Below are 20775 nucleotides of genomic sequence, written 5' to 3'. Positions count from 1 at the left end.
CTTTAAGGTGACTACCTAAAAAACTACCTTTTGAATGAATGGAAGAAACCATTATAATTTCCACCTCTTATTCTTCAACTAAATCAGTTACAGTACTATAAAGTTCACTAATCTGGCCAATGAGCTAGAAGACCATTGCTGCACATCCTGGCCTGAAGCCTTGAAAATAATAAGGTCGCAAAATAGGATAGTTGAACACAGCATTGCAACACAAACAACAACAAGTTGTCTGAAGTTGGAACAAGTTAGCAAAGCTTGATTTCATGCACTGTTTGTGTGATTGGATTAGGGTGGGCTCTCACCCTGCACTGACTCAAGGTCGGTGCATCTATGTTCCACTCATGAACTCCAAAGACACACACATCTACAAGACACACAGCATACACGTCCACTCATTGTAACTGACAGAGCAGAAAGAGCTGCCTTCAGCCGCCACCACCAAAGCCTTGCAAGGAAGAAAAATGGAGGAAGACACAAACTGAAAGAGTTGACAGGAGAGAGGAGGGATTTGGAGATGATGACAGGCACTCTAAGATGACATGGCGTCTCCGATGTCGCTCAAAGGTTCCTGTTCGGGTGCTCCCCGCGGGATCCTGTCTCTTGTGGTTATTCTGAAGGCAAAAACTAGAGATTTAGTGTGAAGATGACTGATCTGGAATGAGGAAGGTGCGACTAAATGTTCAGGATGGCTTCAAACCTCTTAGATTGATGGGAAAGCTGTTATTCATTAGGTGCAAATGCAGCAAGCATTTAATCAATATGATTGCTCTAACTAAGGGAGGGAGGTGGGGCATTCGTTGAAAAAGTGTTAATGCATCCCTCTCTCTAAGGTGCAACACCATTCTCCTCCTACAACGAGCTAAGGCTCTCCCTTTCTCCCTGCCATCTTTTATTCTTCAAACTAAAATATTTCATTTCAACGTCATTCTTCTACATTCATGTTTAACTTCTATCACAACATCCTATATGTTTTTTGCTGATCCTCAGAGGCTGCACCATTTATTAACTATCACTGCCAGAATAATAACATAGAAGATTGGTTGGGTAATTGAGGAAAATCACCATTTCATCAATCTAAGAGTGAATTTCTTCATCCACTTCATTGAAAACTTCATTGGACGTTTTAATATATTTATATTTATATATGAAAAAGATAAATGTAGATGAGAGATTGATTTTGTGGAGGTATCTATTAAAATATTCCTTTACTCGGTTCACATTCATTATTTCCCTGATGCTCGCTGACTGGATTGATCAAATGCAATCTCACTGTGAACACACAGTTAGTATTTTCTATTTCAGTGTGTAGCAATAAGTTGGTTTATTTTTAAGGACTGCAGACTACTGGACAAGCAGTTTAGATGATGGTATTATATGCTTGCTCTGATTATATTTAATTTTAACCATACTTTTGTTTTTTTTAAATATTATTCTGCCATAACAAATTGTTAAATAAAATGTTCAGTTAGTTCTGTTTGGACTCCAAACAAATTTTAGTAAATATACCAACCTGTTCACTTGTGGAAAGCATTAGTCTTCAAACAAGGTATATTTACCAGCTGTTGTGGAACATTCAATCAGATTGCTAAACCTCCAGTATGTGGAGTTCACACTTGGAGCAGCAAACGTTTAAATCCTGCACACCTGTGCAGCTACCAATTTTGGGATTGCATGAGGTAACCAACCTTCAAGGATGAATAACTCAGACAACACAAGCATTTTGTAATAGAAACTTTTAGTTGGTCAAAGTTCCTAAAACTATAATGACCAGTCTGTAGAGGTTCTTCATCCCTTCGGTTAAGAAAGCTACAGGGAGTCTTCACATTGAGGCATTGCAGCATCAAATGTTGAATTTAAACGCAAACATGTGACAGATGGTTGTTTTGAGATACAAGCTTGAAAGGTTTTTTATTTCATAATCATAAATGCTGTTTTTGATAAATTGCTTTGGCACCAAATGAACCTCAAATAAAGAATGAAAGCCAGTGATGGCGGTGAGATTTAACATGACAGCATCTGTCAGAGTTCATAAAGGCAAAGTGTAAGAGATGGAAAGAAGTTCATCACATTGTTTTTGGTTGCATTCAACTCTACACATATAGGTGCGAACACAACCATTAGCACGAAGTCCTGATTTTATGCCAAATGGGTGAAAAGCATACTTAAAATTTGGCGGTCAAATTCTGCTGCTATTTTCCTGTGCACTAATATCAGTAGAGACAGTAGAAAGTGAGTCATTACTAATGGAAAATATCTGAGCAAGATAGATGTGGAAGGAGTGGTGATTCAGTTGTGGGGCGGGCAAATAGGAAAGGAGGATGGTGGCAGAGGGTGAAAGGGAGAGAGGCGGAGGTTTCTAAATGGGTCTCATTACTAATGAAAGTTATTTGAGTTCATTTCAGTAGAAGGCAAATATTTGACAATTACTTAAATTTCATTATTTTCTCCCTTTCTTGGACCACCGTTCAGTGTATCCTCCCTAAAACTAAGTCTGTCATCCCACTTTTTCCACAGTCTTTGTAAATAAATACGGGTGGTCTGGAAATAGAGTAGAGTTAGAGAGACGTCTACTGGTGGAACGGGAAAATATCAGATTTAAAACAGCAGACAGAAGGCAAAACACGGATGCATTTTGGGAGAATACTTTCAATAGGAGAAACAGCTGTTAATTCAATATAATCCCATTTCAAGTATTAATTTAAAATCCTGATATTTTGAACAACAAAAAACAATAATGGTTGGCAATTAAAATAAGAAACGAGATATTACATATTCTCCTAATCACTGGAAAACAATGTGAAACGGATTGGTTCATCAAATATTATTGATCCCTCTGGTGGACTTTACCATCATACAAGGCTGTAGTAGTATCTGCAATATTTGTGAGATGTCTTTGGTGTTTTTTTTGTTGTTGTTGTTCTCCCAGTTGATGCACTTCTCTTCACTCTGTCAGTTTTATTGATATATTTGCACTTAATCTGTAACTACTGGGATTTTTAATGTTCAAATATATTTAAAAAAAAAAAACCCAGAAAAACACTTTTCTCAGTTTAAAACTTTGCAGATACTACAGTTTGTGGTGTTTTGCACAGTCATTTAGCAATAATTAAAGCTAAGTAAAATAAAGAAAAACTTAAAGCATGTATATGCAGTCTGATAGCATAGTAAAATAGTAATAATAAACAGATTTTATATGATTTTGGTAATTCTATGAGTCCTCAAAAATATAGCAGTGATAATCAGACAACTTTTGTTCGTATATGGTGTATAAGGTCCTATGAAACCCCTCTGAAATATTAATATTCCTCAATGCACAGCATAAATTTATTAAACAAGGTTGCCAGTCCCTGTGTTGGTCAAGAAAATCAATAAACACCGATCTCTCTCAAGAAGAAGTGGTTCAAAGAAAAGCCGTGGGGACAGTGTGTGTGTGTGTGTGTGTGTGTGTGTGTGTGTGTGTGTGTGTGTGTGTGTGTGTGTGTGTCTGTGTGTGTGTGTGTGTGTGTGTGTGTGTGTGTGTGTGTGTGTGAAATAGATCATATCTCCCACGTGTCATTCACCAGCCATGTTCCATTAATCTCCCATACATTTATATTGCCTACGATTGATCATTGATCATTCTCTCTCTCTCTCACATACACACACACACGTACACACACACACACACACACATACACACACACACACACACACACACACACACACACACACATACACACACACACACACACACACACACACACACACACACACACTCACATACACGTACACATACACACATGTATGACCTGAGTGTGTGTGTGAGTGTGTATCTAATAAGCTGATGTGAGGTCATTCATCTCTCTCAGTCAATCTGACATTTTGATGCTGATTTCACGCTTCCGATTGGAATGCTGCTGAGCATCTCTTTACTCCTCCTCACAGTCTTTTCCCTCGTGTGCACTTAAAAACACTTTCAAAGAGATTTCAACAAAACCTGTGTACAGAGTGGGGTGTGGGTTAGACACGCTAACTAGATTGGTTCTGGATTGTTCATCCTTGGTGGTCACACGTTCTCCGAGAGCCACTCTAAAGTCAATTGTGGCCACTGATCTCTGAAAGATTTATTTTGCGCGATTCCAGAGGACAAGGAGAGAAGTGGAAAAACTGCGAAAGAAATTCCCATCAAGGAGAAGCCGTTAGCTAAATATGTGCCCAATTTAGTTTTCTATGCAGCAGAAACAGAGCTTTGCATGCATCTATGTGCCACCAGTAAAGTACAACTACAGTATGTTCACTGATGCATTCACTCTGCATTGGTCCTACAGTGTCATATTAAAATACATGTCCTTGACTTTGTATTAGCTAAATTAAGCTTTTGATTTATAAATGTATCAGGCCTATGCTTATTTAAATTTTCATGTTCCTAAAATCAAGTTATTTTGGATTAACTTCACACATTCTAATGAAAACAAACCAGTTTATATAAAGCTCCAAAGAACTAACCAGAGCTGAGCATCAATAGTCTGGAGAAAGCATTGTTTGTTGTCATCTCACCCTAAGTGGAAATCTCATCAATTTCTTTTTGTCTCCTATTCTGCTACAGATATGTATCGTCTGGAGCTGGTCGGGGGTCTGGGGGTCATCCTGCTGCTGCTGGGAGTCATTACTGCTCTTTACAAATGCTACAACCTGGAGATTATGCTCTGCTACAGGAGACACTTTGGGGGTGACGAAACTGAAGATGGCAAGTCTAAACCTGATCTGTTTAGAAACATATCATTTACAGCACCTCAAACAGTACAAAACTTTTGATTTCAATCAAGTGAGACACAATTAAGCTGAATAATCTTTCTCATTTGTTTATGGGACGGCAACATAAAAGCAGTAAATTTCAGAAAAATAGTTTCCCAGCTTTCTAATGTAGCCACAAGAGGACACAGGCCTATGTCTTATTGTGCCGGTCCCATGCCTGGATAAATACAGAGGGTTGCATCAGGAAGGGCATCCGGTGTAAAACTTTTGCCAAATCAAAGATGTGAATCAAACCTATGACTTCCATACCAGATCGGTCGAGGCCCGGGTTAACAACGACCGCCATTGGCGCTGTTGACCTACAGGGTGCAGGTGGAAATTGGACTACTGTTAGTTGAAGGAGGAGAGGAGGAAAGTGTGTTCGTAGGAAGAGAAAGACGAGCAGCACCAGTATAGGACTAAGAGTAGGGACGTTGAATGTTGGAACTATGACAGGAAAAGGTAGAGAGTTGGTTGACATGATGCAGAGGAGGAAGGTAAAGACAACTGTGTGTCCAGACCACCAGGTGGAAAGGTAGCAAGGCTAGAAGTTTAGGAGCAGGGTTCAAGTTGTTGTATCATGGTGTAGATAGGAAAAGAAGTGGAGTAGGAGTTATCTTGAAGGAGGAGTTTGTTAAGAATGTCCTGGAGGTAAAAAGAGTGTCAGATAGAGTGATGAGTCTGAAGCTAGAAATCGAAGTTGTGATGTTCATCGTTGTTAGTGGGTATGCTCCACAGGTAGGATGTGAGCAGGAGGAGAAGGAGAAATTCCGGCTATACTTTGATGAAGTGATGCAGAGCATACCTAGAAGTGAGAGAGTTGTCATTGGTGCAGACTTCAATGGACATGTTGGTGCAGGAAACAGGGGTGATGAGGAGGTGATGGGCAGGTTTGGTATCCGGGAGAGGAAAGCAGAAGGACAGATGATAGTTGACTTTGCAAAAAGAATGGAAATGGCTATAGTGAATAATTTCTTCCAGAAGAGGCAGGAACATAGAGTGACCTATAAGAGTGGTGGTAGGAGCACACAAGTAGACTACATCTTGTGTAGATGGTGTAATCTGAAGGAGATCAGTGACTGCAAAGTAGTGGTAGGCGGGAGTGTAGCCAAACAGCATAGGATGGTGGTGTGTAGGATGACTCTGGTAGTGAGGAAAATCAAGAGGGCAAAGGCAGAGCAGAAGACAAAATGGTGATAGCTGAAAAAGGAAGAGTGTTGCATGACTTTTAGGAAGGAGTTAAGACAGGCTCTGGGTGGTCAGGAGGTGCTTCCAGATGACTGGACAACTACAGCTAATGTGATCAGGGAGACAGTAGGAGAGTAATTGGTGTATTATCTGGAAGGAAAGTAGATAAGGAGACTTGGTGGTGGAATGAGGAGGTACCCGAGTGTATACAGAGAAAGATGTTAGCCAAGAAGAAGTGGGACACTGAGAGGACTAAGGACAGTAGACAGGAGTACAAGGAGATGCAGCGTAAGGTAAAGGTAGAGATAGCAAAGGCCAAACAAGGGGCTTATGATGACTTGTATGCTAGGTTGGACAGCAAGGAGAGAGAGACTGATCTATACAGGTTGGCAAGACAGAGACAGAGATAGGAAGGACGTGCAGTGGGTTAGGGTGATTAAGGATAGGGATGGAAGTCTATTGACAGGTGCCGGAAGTGTGATGGGAAGATGGAACGAGTACTTTGAAGAGTTCATGAACAAGGAAAATGAGAGAGAAAAAACACTAGAAGAGGTGGCTGTTGTGGACCAGGAATTAGCAATAAATAATCACGATCAAGTGAGGAGGGCATTGAAGTGGATAAAGAGAGGAAAGCTATTCTGTCTTGATGATATACCTGTGGAGGTATGGAGTCAAGAAGAGGGGGGAGTAGAGTTTCTGTCCAGAGAAGACCAAACGGAGCTGCATTGTGTTTTTGTCGATCTGGAGAAAACTCATGACAGGGTGCCCAGAGAGGAACTATGGTATTGTATGAGGAAGTCTGGGGTGGCAGACAAGTATGTAAGAGTGGTGCAGGACATGTATGAGGACTATAAGACAGTGGTGAGGTGTGCTGTAGGTGTGACAGAGGAGTGTAAGGTGGAGGTGGGACTGCATCAGGGATCAGCTCTGAGCCCCTTCTTGTTCGCTATGGTGATGGACAGGCTGATAGACGAGGTTAGACCAGGAATGTCACGGCTAGAACACGACTGGCAGGGAGAACCCAAAAGCACAACAGAGTATCAGGTGGGCAAGGTCTCAAAAAAGGGTTTAATAATACAGGCAGGGGTCAAGTTCCAAAATAATCAGTCCGATAGGCAGAAGTATCCAAAAAACGACAGGCAAATGGTAGAGTCCGGAATCAGGTAGGGTCAGGCACGAAACAATCTACAAACCAGGCAAACGAATCAGATCAGGGGTTGATGAAAGGCAGGGTCTGGGAAACAGGCTGGGTCTATCAGAAAAGCAGGCAGGAATCAAAGGCTGGAGAGTCAGGGCGAACACTAAACAATCTGGCAGAGAGCAGAAGGCTGAGCCGGCATATGTAGAGTGGAGACAGATTGGGGAGTGGCTGCAGGTGTGTGGGGAAACGGCAGGTGCAGGGAATGAACTGATTGAAGATGAGACAGGATCTGGAATGATATGAGATGTTAGCAAGAAAACAAACTATTAGACCCGAGATGTGACAAGGAATCTCCATGGACTATGATGTTTGCAGATGACATTGTGATCTGTAGCGACAGAAGGGAACAGGTGGAGGAGAAGCTAGAGAGGTGGAAGATTGTCCTAGAAAGGAGAGGAATGGATTTTAGCCGCAGTTAGACAGAATACATGTGTTTAAATGAGAGGGACCCTACTGGAAGAGTGAGGTTACAGGGAGAAGGGATCAAGAAGGTGAAGGAGTTTAAGTACATAGGGTCAACAGTCCAGAGCAATGGAGAATGTGGAAAAGAGGTGAAGAAGCATGTACAGGCAGAATGAAAAGGGTGGAGAAAAGTGTCAGGTGTGATGTGTGATAGAAGAGTTTCAGCTAAAATGGAAGGAAAGGTGTACAAAACCGTGGTGTGACCAACAATGTTGTTTGGTCTAGAGACAGTGTCACTGAGGAAAAGACAGGAGGCAGAACTGGAGGTAGCAGAGATGAAGATGCTGAGGTTCTCTCTGGGAGTGACCAGGAAGGATAGGATCAGGAATGAGTACATCAGAGGGACAGCACATGTTAGAGGTTTTGGAGATAAAGTCAGAGAGACCCGACTGAGATGGTTTGGACATGTCCAGAGGAGAGATAGTGAATATATTGGTAGAAGGATGCTGAGTTTTGAACTGCCAGGCAGGAGGCATAAAGGAAGACCAAAGAGGAGGTTTATGGATGTAGTGAAAGAGGACATGAAGGCAGTTAGTGTGAGACAGGAGGGTGCAGAAGACAGGGTAAGATAGAAGCAACTGATTCGCTGTGGCGACCCCTGAAGGGAAAAGCCAAAAGGAAAAGAAGAACAGTTTCCCAGCTTTTGTTTCCTCAAACATTGCAGATTGTCTTTATTCCTGTTATTTCCATGTACTTTTGTAATACGATCAACTTTCAATCAAATAATCACAACACAAAATCACACATAGGAATAGAGTATTAGAATCAGCTGACTGCATAATCTTTCATATTTATTTCTTATTTCTGACTCTTTCAATTAAGTCAGAAATAAATATAACTGTGCTACAGAAAACTGGATGAATTTCAAATATAAAAAAACAAAAAAAATTCTGCATAAAAGACTTAGTATTAATAGTATTTATTGAGCACTCTCTGTGCATTTCGAGCATTTTTGAAGTCACACGTCCTGTCTTTTATAAAAGGGTATGAAAAAAAATCCTCGCTATCAAAATTTATTCTGATGCTCTGGAAATGAATCTTTGCCTCTATTGAGGTTTAACACCAGATTAGAGAAAAGGGAAAATGGAATTTTGTAACAATTTGTAATTTAATAAAAATGCGTAATTCCTGAAACACAAATGCATAAATTTACAGAAAGAATGGATCTGACAAGATGTCAAAAAATAAACTCGCTCAGTTAATAAGAATATTTTTGTTGGAATGCAAATATAAATGCAAAAAAAATAGAAGCTGATAATTTGGCTAAATAGTAAAAGACACTGCCACAGTCTAGTTTGATTAGCGCAGTTTCCTGACAACTTTTCTTACAACTCCATACCCAAATCAGCCCATGTTAATGAAGTGTCCACAAATTAAAAAATGGATTAAGTCACTGAATATCACAAGGCACTACTTATATATATATATATATATATATATATATATATATATATATATATATATATATATATATATATATATATATATATATATATATATATATATTTGTTGCCCCACACAAAAAGTGATACTCCTGCTTTATTGACCTAACGAACCCCATGTGATTTACACCAATCAGTTCAGTAATGTGATATCATTCCCATTTTCAGCTTCAAAGGAGATCAGATATATGAGAATGGATGGAAATCACCCAGAATCAAATGGAGTGATTTTCCATGAAGAATTTTCATTGACCTGTCTTCTGCCTGTCTCCACAGACAACAAGGAGTATGATGCCTATCTGTCCTACACTAAGGTGGACCTGGACTCTTTGGGCAGGTCAGTCATCTCTCTTCACATCTGCATGTCGTAATCCAACTAAGCTTTCTTACCATAGTAAAAACACAGCAATATGTTAGATTTTAGATTCACACAATGTATAAATTTACATTTGAAATGTATTCAAATGTCATGCCTGTGTGGAGCTGTTGTTATAATGTAGCTTCTGGAGCACAGCATTAAAATAACCATGCACAAATATTAATGGGGTTGTATTATGAAAATCAAATTTTTTCAGGTCTCTACATATACATACTGGTCCTCCCTAACCCGACCAACTCCTAGAATCTGGTAAACAAATGCTTTCTGCATCAATAAATATGCAGAATTTTAGGAATTCATCACTCATTCCCAGCCTTGTGAGACACAAAGGCTGGATATGTTCACACACACACACACACACACACACACACACACACACACACACACACACACACACACACACACACACACACACACACACACACACACACACACACACACACACACACACATCCACACACATAGGTACCTTTCCCTGCTCCAGCTGTGTTGTAAGAAGTGGAGGCCATCTGACTGAGATTGAAGTGACTGACTCTGTATCCATTACAGGATGTAATACCCCTGTAATGCACTCACTATAGGTTAGTGAATGCAGAATAGGGAAAATAGGGACGGCACGTAACAGCCATATACAGTACTCAAACGCTTTGGCTAACCTTACCCATGTTTCATTTAGCCTACGAAAGTTTTACTCCCTGCGATCTGTCATTGTCCGTCGCGATTGCCGCGAAACAGCGTACGTCCTTGTCTGTAAGCATCGGTTGTCATCTCCACTGATTTTTGTCCTGTTTGCGAATGATGTGTGTTTTAAATTCTTCGCGATGTTATCCGGCGGTCTCAATAGGCCTCAATCAGCTCATGTAGTGTTTACATAATGAACAATAGAGTCACGTACGGCTGACTGAGAATTCAGATCATTGCTCAGTGCAGAGAAATCAACAGTTATTAACAAGAGAGACAAACACGTGAAAAATAAGACCAAAATACTTAGTAACGAAGTTACTGAAAGTTAAAAAAGGTCCAGACGGATCGCAAGTGCGTACGTTCATGTGGTGCATGCAAACAAAACGCATGTGAACCCGGGGGGGGAGGGAGGTGTTGATAGATGGTGTCAGAGGGGGTAGGGAGGTTGAGATAGGGAGCTGAGACCCACGCCCCATTAACACAGAGCTTTTCGGGGCGGAAGTGATTTTATCAATATCCAATCAAAGATATTGAAGACCACGGATAGTTTTGGGGCAAGACATTTCAAATACAGTGTAGTTGGACATTGGCAGCTGAATGAAATGAATTGAAAAAGCATAATATGGGACCTTTAAAAAAAGAAAACTGTTTTTTGAGAGTATCAACTTTTAATTTCTGCAGCATTTTGACATCTTTTCAATTTGTTCATTTATCTCAAACGTAGTTTTCATGCCTCAACTAAGTGGAGGGAAAGAGTGATTCAAGTTTAATGACGTCAGATTATACTCTGGTGTTTATTTTGACTGTTAACTTCTTATATGTATTTGCAGCCCACACTAGGTATGTCTTTTCCTGACAGTTTTGGATGTGATTCTAAACCCTGCTCATCGCTGTTCTCCAGCAGGACGAGCAGCGATGAGGAAACATTCGCTTGGGAGATCCTTCCAGAAGTTTTAGAGAAACATTATGGATACAAGCTGTTCATACCAGACAGAGACCTGATACCCAGCAGTAGTAAGTACATCAACACACACAGGAACAAACACACACTACACAAAACATTTACTAAGGGTTGCCTTTAAACAGTTTCTGACTTTCTTATGAACTCAGACAAAACAAAACCACAAATTGGAAATTTAATTTGTACCAAACACAGAAAGTTGTCAAAAAAAGGTGATGGCAATATTTTAACAAAAATAAGCACTAAACAAAACAAATATCTGAGTAATAAAGAAGTCCTCAAGGGGTACATAGTTAAGACATTGTTTTAGCTCACAGGGACAGTCTTACTCCTATCCTCTGTTGGCTGCTGACCTCACATCACTTTAACTTCCTCCATCGTTATGTCAGGTACGGAAATTCTACACTCAATAAGATTCAGATGCTTTCTTCTTTTTCTCTCATTCAAAAATTCCATAGAATGGGGCACTCAACTTAAAAACCAGTGGAACCGGAGGATTAGTCAAGTCCGTGTGTAGTTTCCACGTTTGCGCCAGTAAATGTTCACACAAATGGTTAACCAGTCCTTTATTCGTCCCTCTTGGGGAAAATCTTTGTCACTTCACCCACACATGTACATATATGTGTTAATTACACACGGGGGTTACAGGTTACAGGCCCCTGAACGCAACACACACTAGGGGCCTGTAGGCATGCAATTAGTATACAGAGAGAGGACATACAGAATGGTCACACTGCACGCACACACACACACACGCACACGCACACACACGCACATGCGCACACACACACACCACACATACACACACACACACACACACACACACACACACACACACACACACACACACACACACACACACACACACACACACACACACACACACACACACACACACACAGAACTATCCCATGCACCATTTGTCATCATTTCAGAGGTAATGTGTCACTCTCTGTCTGACTGGAGGGGCAAAAATGACTGTTATTGCTTTTTTTGTCAGTGCTCTGACCTGACAAACTCACAGCTACACACACACACACACACACACACACACACACACACACACACACACCCACACACACACACACACACACACACACACACACACACACACACACACACACACACACACACACACACACACACACACACACACACACACACACACACGTGAACAATGTAAGGATGATCCTCAGTGGACTGTACTGGAGATCTGCAGTATGGATTACAGATCTCACCAAATTACAAATGTACACTGTGAATATTGTTTAAGGATTCACCTATACGTGAATCCATATGCACATGTTTACTGCTTTGTTGATTTTTGCAATCAGAAAAATGATTTTATAATCTTTAAAGTATTCAGACGCATTTTAGTATCTTTCAGGCGCACTATTTTGTTTGAAACTTTGATCAGTACTTCGGTCTATTTGATTTGTCTTCACACACAACTACAGACAAATGAATTTATTTCTCTCTGTTAACTTGATTTGATGAAATCAACTTTTGCGGATCAGGGGTTGTGTTTGCAGCTTCCAATGTCATCAGGTATCCCAAAAGTTAAAACATAAATATTAATGCCCCCCAGCAAAAATCAATATCATAATACAATAATCTTGTCACTTTTCAGAACGTTTTCACGCATATTAGCTGTGTAAGTCTTAATATTGCTGTCGTTGTCATGTTAATTGCTTCATATTTAAATGTAGTTTCACAACTGCACACAGAATGACTGACTATCCGGCTTTTTTGAATGCAACGTAGATTGCATTAATAAATGGTCGGCGCCAAACTGGATTGTCGACTGGATTAAGAGGCAGAGCATTGGTAAGGCAAACAAACAAGCTTAGTGCTACAGCTAAACAAAGCTGAACTAGACTATCCTTGTAGGTTCTAAGTCAACACAGAATACCTGTAGTTTGATCTTTGGATGATAAGTTGTTTGCGTATTGTTTGTGTTTGTTTGTTTGTTTGTTTGTTTGTTTAATTAATTAATTAAAAATCCAAACAGGAAGACTACCTGTCTGTACATGAGTTCATCCTCTGACTGAACTCAGCACTCACCAGGGATTCCAGGTGGTTCATTGTTTTGACTTTTCTCTTTTCCATTCCCTCTCTGTATGTTCATCTTCAAATAAACCTCTCCACTCAGCAGTCAAATATGTATATAAAAAAACCCCGATTAAATATCTCTGATTACTCTGTTAGTTTTGTGTTTACTGCTGCAGAGGTGGATGAGTTAGAATAAAGATAAATCCACTTTTATATTGCAAGAGTTTAAAATAATCTCTGTTCTTTTCTACGGCCTGCAAACATCCGCCGATCAATACATTCAAGTTGTAGAATTTTATCACGAAGTAATTGGTTCTTCACATTTTACATTTCTCCTGCTGAAAAATCTATAATTAAATAGAGTAAATATGGCTCAGAATCAATGAATACTCACTGAAGAATCTTAATCTGGCCAAAATGATTGAAGAGCAACACAAAACAGCTCAAAATAAACATCCTTAACTGGAAGCAAGATTCCAACGCCCAGAAGAGATCATAAAAATAAATATCCACCGTGCTTATCCATCTACGTGTTATATGAACTGAAGGTTACAAAGTGTGATAAACAGTCTAAATGAGTGAGTCACAGAAACAAAGGTGCCTTTTCAATTTTTGCTGCAGCTATTGACAGAAAACACAATGATGCATCCTAAAACACCCCATTTAATTACAACCTCCATTAGCTCTCTAAAAATAACAATACCGGAATGAGAAATAAACAACAGGGGACAGGGAGAGGAGACGGTGGAGTCATTGGGTTGTCATTTCATTAATTGATTTATATAATCCTCAGAATCACATAGCTGCAGGAAGCAAAGAGCAGAGGAGTAAAGAGAAGGTTGGAGGTGAGAACAAAAACGAACCAAACATAAAGAAAGATTTGAAAAATCAAACCGGAGAAAGATGGAAAGAAAAGGGCTAAATTTTGGATGCTCTCTACTATTTGTGCCTCCTAAACTGAGCATGAAATCACAATGTGTTGCTGGAGACTTGCTGTCATTAATTTAGTTAATAAGTGAAGTGCCAGTGAAGGAGGACAACATACAGAGAGAGGGAAAGGGAGTCTGTTTTTCAAAGGAGCCAGTTTTCACACATTTCCAGTCTCTACAATTTGGAGAAATAATGAGCAATTTCCAGGACACACGTCCCAAAAAAAAATACAGAATGTTACAAGCAAATAATTGGATGGTTCCTTGGACTGAGTATGCAGCAACGGCACAGCCGTGAGAATGGGGAAAAAGTGGTGTTTTTGGCTCTATGTTACTTCTTGTATTGACCCACACGGTAAATCCACAAGAGATTAATTCACTTCCCTTATCTCATCAAGACAGAAACCATGTGCCATAAGAATGTTTCCTATACGAATGATCCATTTTTATCTTTTCCATCTTTTCTAGTTAGATTTCATAAATTCTGTATGTTACCAGAGGGGATTATTTTAGATTAGGAGCATGCTTTGCCAAACAATAGAATATGATTAGAAGCATCTGTTTACTGATTACGTGATTTTTCACTGGATAAGAGCTACTTATTAAAGAATCCCCAAGAATCGCTGATTGCATTTCTTCTGCCATCACACTTAGACTTGATGATGTTGTGGGAAATCACAGTCCACTGTTAGTCAGTGTTCATCGTCTTTCTGGCTATTGTTATCAATGACGATAGTGTCACACGGTACAACATAGAAAACACAAAGTAATTGTATTTGACACATTTATTTAAGTGTGAATGTAAATGATTTATTTTGATCTCAGACCTGCAATATAACACAAACACATAATTCTGCCTGCTAAATTGTTTCAATCATACTTTTGCACACAGGCAGAGATCTCATAGAGCCCAACGGTAATCTTACTAACAAACCATAGATGTGGTCCAGTGACACCAGCATAGTTTTCGGTTCTGGTTACATTAATGATCGTACCCCACCTTGATTACATTTGGTGATTCATTTCTGGCCAAAGTCACTACTTGTGTGCAAACATACTGTATGACAAATACTTAACACCTTTACGTTCATACTATGAAGTGATAATATTAGCTATAATGTGGCCAAATATTAACTACAACATGTTAATTAATGTCTGTCCACATTAAGTAAAGCTTGCTCTGCAATCAGAAAAGGTGAAATCATAATTTGTTTGTATTAATTACAATCTATAATTTAAATTTGTTAATTTTTAATACACTGTTATAATCCCCAAAGGGAAATTAGTGACATTTTCCTTAGGAATATTATAATTTCATGATTTACAGTTCATAGAGAATCAATGGTTCTGGATGGAGTTTCACCACATGGGATCAGGAAGACTTTGGGAGACCATCTCAGTCATCTCTGTTCATCTCTGTGAGCAAACTTTTGCCATATGTTAACAAAATGCAGAACTGCATCAAAATTTCCTGAATCTGATTACAAGTGAAGTAAAAAAGTTAAAAGTTCTCTGGTCTGGTGAGATGAGCTTAATTTTAAATAGTTTCCAGATATCATGGACAGTGTCCTCTGGGATAAAAGTGAACTGATCATCCAGATTGTTACCAGCACAAAGTTCAAAACCAAAATTTTTGATTCCAGACCTATATCCCATTGAAAACGTGCAGAAATTCAAATACAATATTCATATAGTCTTTGATCTGTGAAAATGTCTGTGTAAGTTCTCGATAATCCAGGGAACGATTATCCAAAGCTGTTTAAATCAATCCACTGGACTTTAAGAAAACTTTCTTTAAGAAAACCTTCTTAAAGTCCAGCGGATTGATTTTAACAGCTTTGGAGATCTGTGAAAATTAAGCTTAGATTAAAAGTTATTTGCAAAACTTTGTGTTTCCATTCATATATCTCAACTTTTTTGGCTTAGGGTCTGTATTGCTGATCATTCAAATACCACAGATGGTGGATGGAACAGTTTCTTTTGTTTTACATGTTTTTTGAAGCATCTGGGAGACTAACTATCTCTTGATCCTCATTACAAGGGGCACCTTTCAAACTCCTCTCAAGAGTCTGCTTTAATTTTGACTCTATGTCTGTCTCTCTCAGCATACATTGAGGACTTGGCTCGTAGCGTTGATCAGAGCAGACGTCTCATCATCGTTTTGACTCCAGAGTTTGTCGCCAAAAGAGGGTGGAGCATCTTCCAGATAGAGACTCGCCTCCACTCCATGTTGGTCACTGGTGAGATCAAGGTAGGATGCAGGGAATAGGAAAACAAGCAGCAGAGAGCTATGCTGCCATCTTCCATCAACCTCTTGCTTACTTCCATTATCTACTGAAGGAAGTGACTCTGACCAGAAACTGCTTTTCTCGGTGTCCAGGTGATCATGATTGAGTGTGTAGACCTGAAGAATGTCATCAACTACCAGGAGGTGGAAGCACTGAAACACACAATAAAGGTACAGAAAGGGAGAGATGAATAGAGGGAAAATTAATTTAAATAAGTCATTAAAGAAATAATATATCTTCAATTCCTGCAGGTTTTATCCATCATTAAGTGGAGGGGTCCTAAGAGCAATGAGCTGTCCTCAAAGTTTTGGAAACAGGTGGTCTATGAGATGCCCGCTAAACGGAGGGAGATGTTGTCCAGACGTCAGGTACACTGCTACTAACACAAATGACACTCCTTTTATGAACATATACACACACGTAGCCTCAAATGGCAAAAGAAATGCAACGCTACAGATGTGCACATCTACAAATATTCACCGAAGCCCTTTCACTCTTGGATTATGGAATAGCTTTTGGTGTGTGTCCAAGATTCTAGAAAAAGAATACCAGAGTAGAAATGAGCTCTTCACATTTATATGTGGGCACATATGTTCAAAACATCATAAACATACTTAATAAATGAAGATATGTGTGTTTATCACATGCTAACACCTCAGGGATCCTGTTGCCTGGTTCTTCTGAATCACCACTGAGAGGCCAATGCACAGAGATCTATGAGCTGCAACAGCTGGGGGACATTATCCTCATGTCCCGCAGTGTCTTAATTTAGGCTGTAGAAAATGGACAACATGGGGATTATTATTTTTATATATGTACTGATTATAATTCCCACAGGGAAATTAGTAGCACAGTCTAGTTAGTTCAAATCAAGTCATGCATATATATACATTATATATATATACAGTATATGTGTGTACAGGCCCTAAACACAAACACACACATGGGGCCTATATGCATGCAGTGGAGGTAGAGTGGCGGGCAGCTCCTTGATTGGTGCGCCCCAAATAAGCAACTTGTAAGGGGGGGCGGCGCCTTGCTCATGGATGCCTCGGCAGTGCTCCAGAGAGGAGCTGACACCCCCCACTGTCAGCTCACCCCTGGGTGTTCTTTTTTGGGCGGGAGTGGGAATCGAACCCCCGATCTTTGAAGCGTTGGACGACCTGCCCTACCGCGCGCTCTACCATTGAGCCACTGCCGCCCCAGCTGAGCCACAGCCGCCCATTATTACATGAAACATGAAAAAGAACGAAGCTTCTTTTTCTATTTTTTTATTGAGTGACATTTATTTGTTTGTTCTTTTTATTGAAAGAGTTAGAAATGAAGTGTTTGCATTTATTATGTATGAAACAGCTCCGCGAAACCTTGTAATGTTTCATTCATTCAGCCAGCAGAGAACAGCACACATAAAGCAACCTCAGGCCTTTGTGAATTTCACTAGGGACTTTTATTTGTTAGTGCTGAATAAAGCCTAATCTTTTTCACTTCATGTACCATGGAACATCACAGCTTAAAACTGCACATGAAGAATTTCAGATCCCTGTCACTCCCTCTGAATAAAAGTTAGGTGCATTTTTAATCTATACTTCAAGTAACATTTGAGCAGGCATTTGATAGTCTTTTATAGTCTAATTTATTAATTCACCTGGAATCTACCTGTATTAACCAAAATCATGCACCTACAGTACCTAAACATCTTCTCTCCTAAGAATGTATAAAATGCATAAATGTGTAATTAGAATGAAGTTATCTTACTCTTAATAATTCCCATAAATATGTGCGGCATTGCAAATTAGTCAAATATTAATTAAAAAAACGAGTTAATGTTTATTGTAAACTGTAAATAGTTTTCTGCAGATTAAATATATTTGTTTCTGTGGAACATTTTCAGCAATTCGAGAATGTGTGTAATGTATCCGCTAACATTGAGCTAATGAATCGTTTTTTAATAGTATTTTATAAAAATAATGAATTTTGCTGAAACAGAGCATTCATATATAATAAGTATTTAACAGCATCGTTAGTATTAATAAGAAAAAACCAATGTCATCAGTACTACATCTGATCAGCGCATGTTTTATATTTCTCTTGTCAGTGGTCATTTTTTATTTGTCAAACACGCAATTGGGTAAAAGATTTTACTACTCATGCACAGGACCATTTTGAAAAGTTTTGTTTGTTGAAGATGTTTTGCAAATAATTGTTTTCATTTTGATTTAAACTAAATTGTGGTTCACCGCGGTGCACTGGCATCACGCCCAGAGTTTCCCTCGCCTCATGCCCTCAGTCAGTTGGGATAGGTTCCAGCCCCCCGAAACCCACCATAGCGGATGAAGCGGTGGACGATGAATGAGTGAATGAATAAATTGTGGTTCAGCATTTTGGATTTTTTTTTTACAGTAATTATAAGTCCATCCAATGAAAACTATATAACTATGTTTACACCTTAACAGGTGATGGACTCCGGTGAACAGGGCCTCTTTGGTGACCTACAGACCACTGTTTCTACAATTGCCATGACAACCACTTCCGCCACTCTGGCACCCCCTGATGACGCTCGTCATGGACATCATCAGGTAATTCATGGACATGCATTAGCAATTACGTCTGAGCTCTTCAGTAATAGATTTTTAAAAAATACCATTTAAGAGCACACATGAATTGATATTAGGAATTTATTATCATTGTAGAATATGAAATCTTTTACATTTTTACAGCAGGTTACCTTCACCTTTCACTGTTCAATGTGCAGGTTACTTTCTACCAATAATAACTCCTCAATTGTGATGGTTTTGAACTAAAGTTAATGATTAGTACCATACAAATGTGATTTCAGCTACTTAAGCATTTGTACAATGCTTAGCAAAGTACACTTTGCTAAGCATTTTCTCTGACTTTCATTACTGTAGCTGTGATATGTATAATTCATTACTGTAGCTGTGATATGTATTCAGCCTGCTCACCGGTAACAAATTATGAAAGGCAACCTCTTCATTTCTGGGTCAATATAAACTTTACATCAATGTACATCAAAGAAAGCAATTAATGCATATTAATCTGAATTACCTCCTTTGTTAAGTGACACTGAATCACACCTGCTTCATGTGCCTTAAACAAAGTGAACCAGGAGCCATTTATTAGCTGAACAAGCCTGCTTTTTTTATCCTTCGAGTTGTGTGGTGCTTTTGTGAATGGCTGTTGGGTTAAATAAAAGACATTTTTTCCATCACTTGTAGTCCTTGAGGATAAAAAAAAGAGCCCCAGCTTCATTAATTTCCAACTCTTCGCAGAGTTCATGTTTCTGCCATTGTTTCTTTTCTACCAGGACCAAAATTCTGAAAATGCCTTCAAAACATGGTTATCAAAAACACAAATGGTCTGATTGACATGGAGATTTATTGCATCAGGTGAGTAAAGTTAATAGAAATGTTTGTTTCCTCATCACAGGTTGCCTTGGCGACAGAGATCCCTGACTACAACCAGATGACCTTGCCACTTGGGGGCAGTCACACAGCAATGAGACACTTTTGCCGCAGCTATGAGTTTCAGCTTCCCACACAGCCTTCCTCCCTGTCACCCCCCCTCCAACCTCCCTCCACCCTGCAGTTCTCCACTCTGGGCCCTGGGGGACGCCACGTCTACTGCAACATCCCCATGACACTGCTGAATGGACAGGTGGGACAAAAGGAAGGGCCTTTTGCTCTCTGTTTGCTTGTATGCATGACTGTTGTTAGGTTCTAGCATCAAACATCAAAGTATCCTTCCTTTTCCTTATATCTTTCCTGTTGATGTTGTTTATGTGCATGTTTCCAGTTAAATATATTAAAAATAAAACCCCTCTTTTCTCCCCAGGGGCTCAGAACAGTGCACTGGGGAACAAGAGGTCTGTTTGGATAAAAGAAAATGTAGCCAGACCATAGCATCTTCAGTTTTTCATACAGGGAAAATAATTTGCAGTGTAGTTGTCATATATGAGGTATTGTGAAATAGTGGCATGCAGTGGTGCTTTCTTGTTTAATTCAGCCATGTTTCCCCTTTTTAATTGGAAACTTGCTAGATATGACTGTACTGGGGAGATCTTTTTTCATTGCTGTTGTGTTTTTTCAAGGTTTCTCAGAGCAGTACACTTGGGAAGAAGCCAGAACTTCACCTGAACAGCACCTTCGTACCTCTCACCAGCAGAGAACTAAGCTCTGACATCTGGTAGGAGGAATGCTCAACTGGTGCTGGATTACAGTTTGCTTTACTGGCTGCTTTTACGTTGGTTCTGGACATCAGGTAGACAAGTTGGTCGACTAGTTTTCATTGGGTTTCTGGACCGTGAACAGCCTTTTGTTTCCAGGAGGAATTGCCTGCAGATCATTTTTGGGCCACTTCATCAAGGACTGCTTGGTGACTGTACACGCATTGGATTCT

At 39.6% G+C, this 20775-nt stretch overlaps 1 protein-coding gene across 1 annotated transcript in view; it reads left to right on the top strand.

Moving 5' to 3' along the window:
• Nucleotides 1–20566, top strand: part of il1rapl2 (interleukin 1 receptor accessory protein-like 2) — a 437686-nt gene extending 417120 nt beyond the window's left edge. The window contains exons 11-19 of the mRNA XM_068325785.1: nt 4586–4726; nt 9343–9403; nt 11034–11143; nt 16177–16322; nt 16452–16529; nt 16611–16727; nt 18813–18935; nt 19807–20034; nt 20468–20566. Coding sequence (XP_068181886.1) covers nt 4586–4726; nt 9343–9403; nt 11034–11143; nt 16177–16322; nt 16452–16529; nt 16611–16727; nt 18813–18935; nt 19807–20034; nt 20468–20566 — 1103 coding nt within the window. The remainder of the gene's footprint in view (nt 1–4585; nt 4727–9342; nt 9404–11033; nt 11144–16176; nt 16323–16451; nt 16530–16610; nt 16728–18812; nt 18936–19806; nt 20035–20467) is intronic.
• Nucleotides 20567–20775: the final 209 nt, after the last annotated feature.

The sequence above is a fragment of the Antennarius striatus genome, chromosome 10, assembly GCF_040054535.1.
Source record: "Antennarius striatus isolate MH-2024 chromosome 10, ASM4005453v1, whole genome shotgun sequence".
NCBI classification, from domain to species: Eukaryota; Metazoa; Chordata; class Actinopteri; order Lophiiformes; family Antennariidae; genus Antennarius; species Antennarius striatus.
The sequence above is the reverse complement of the archived record's forward strand: the minus strand, read 5'-3'. Positions and strand labels throughout refer to the sequence as shown.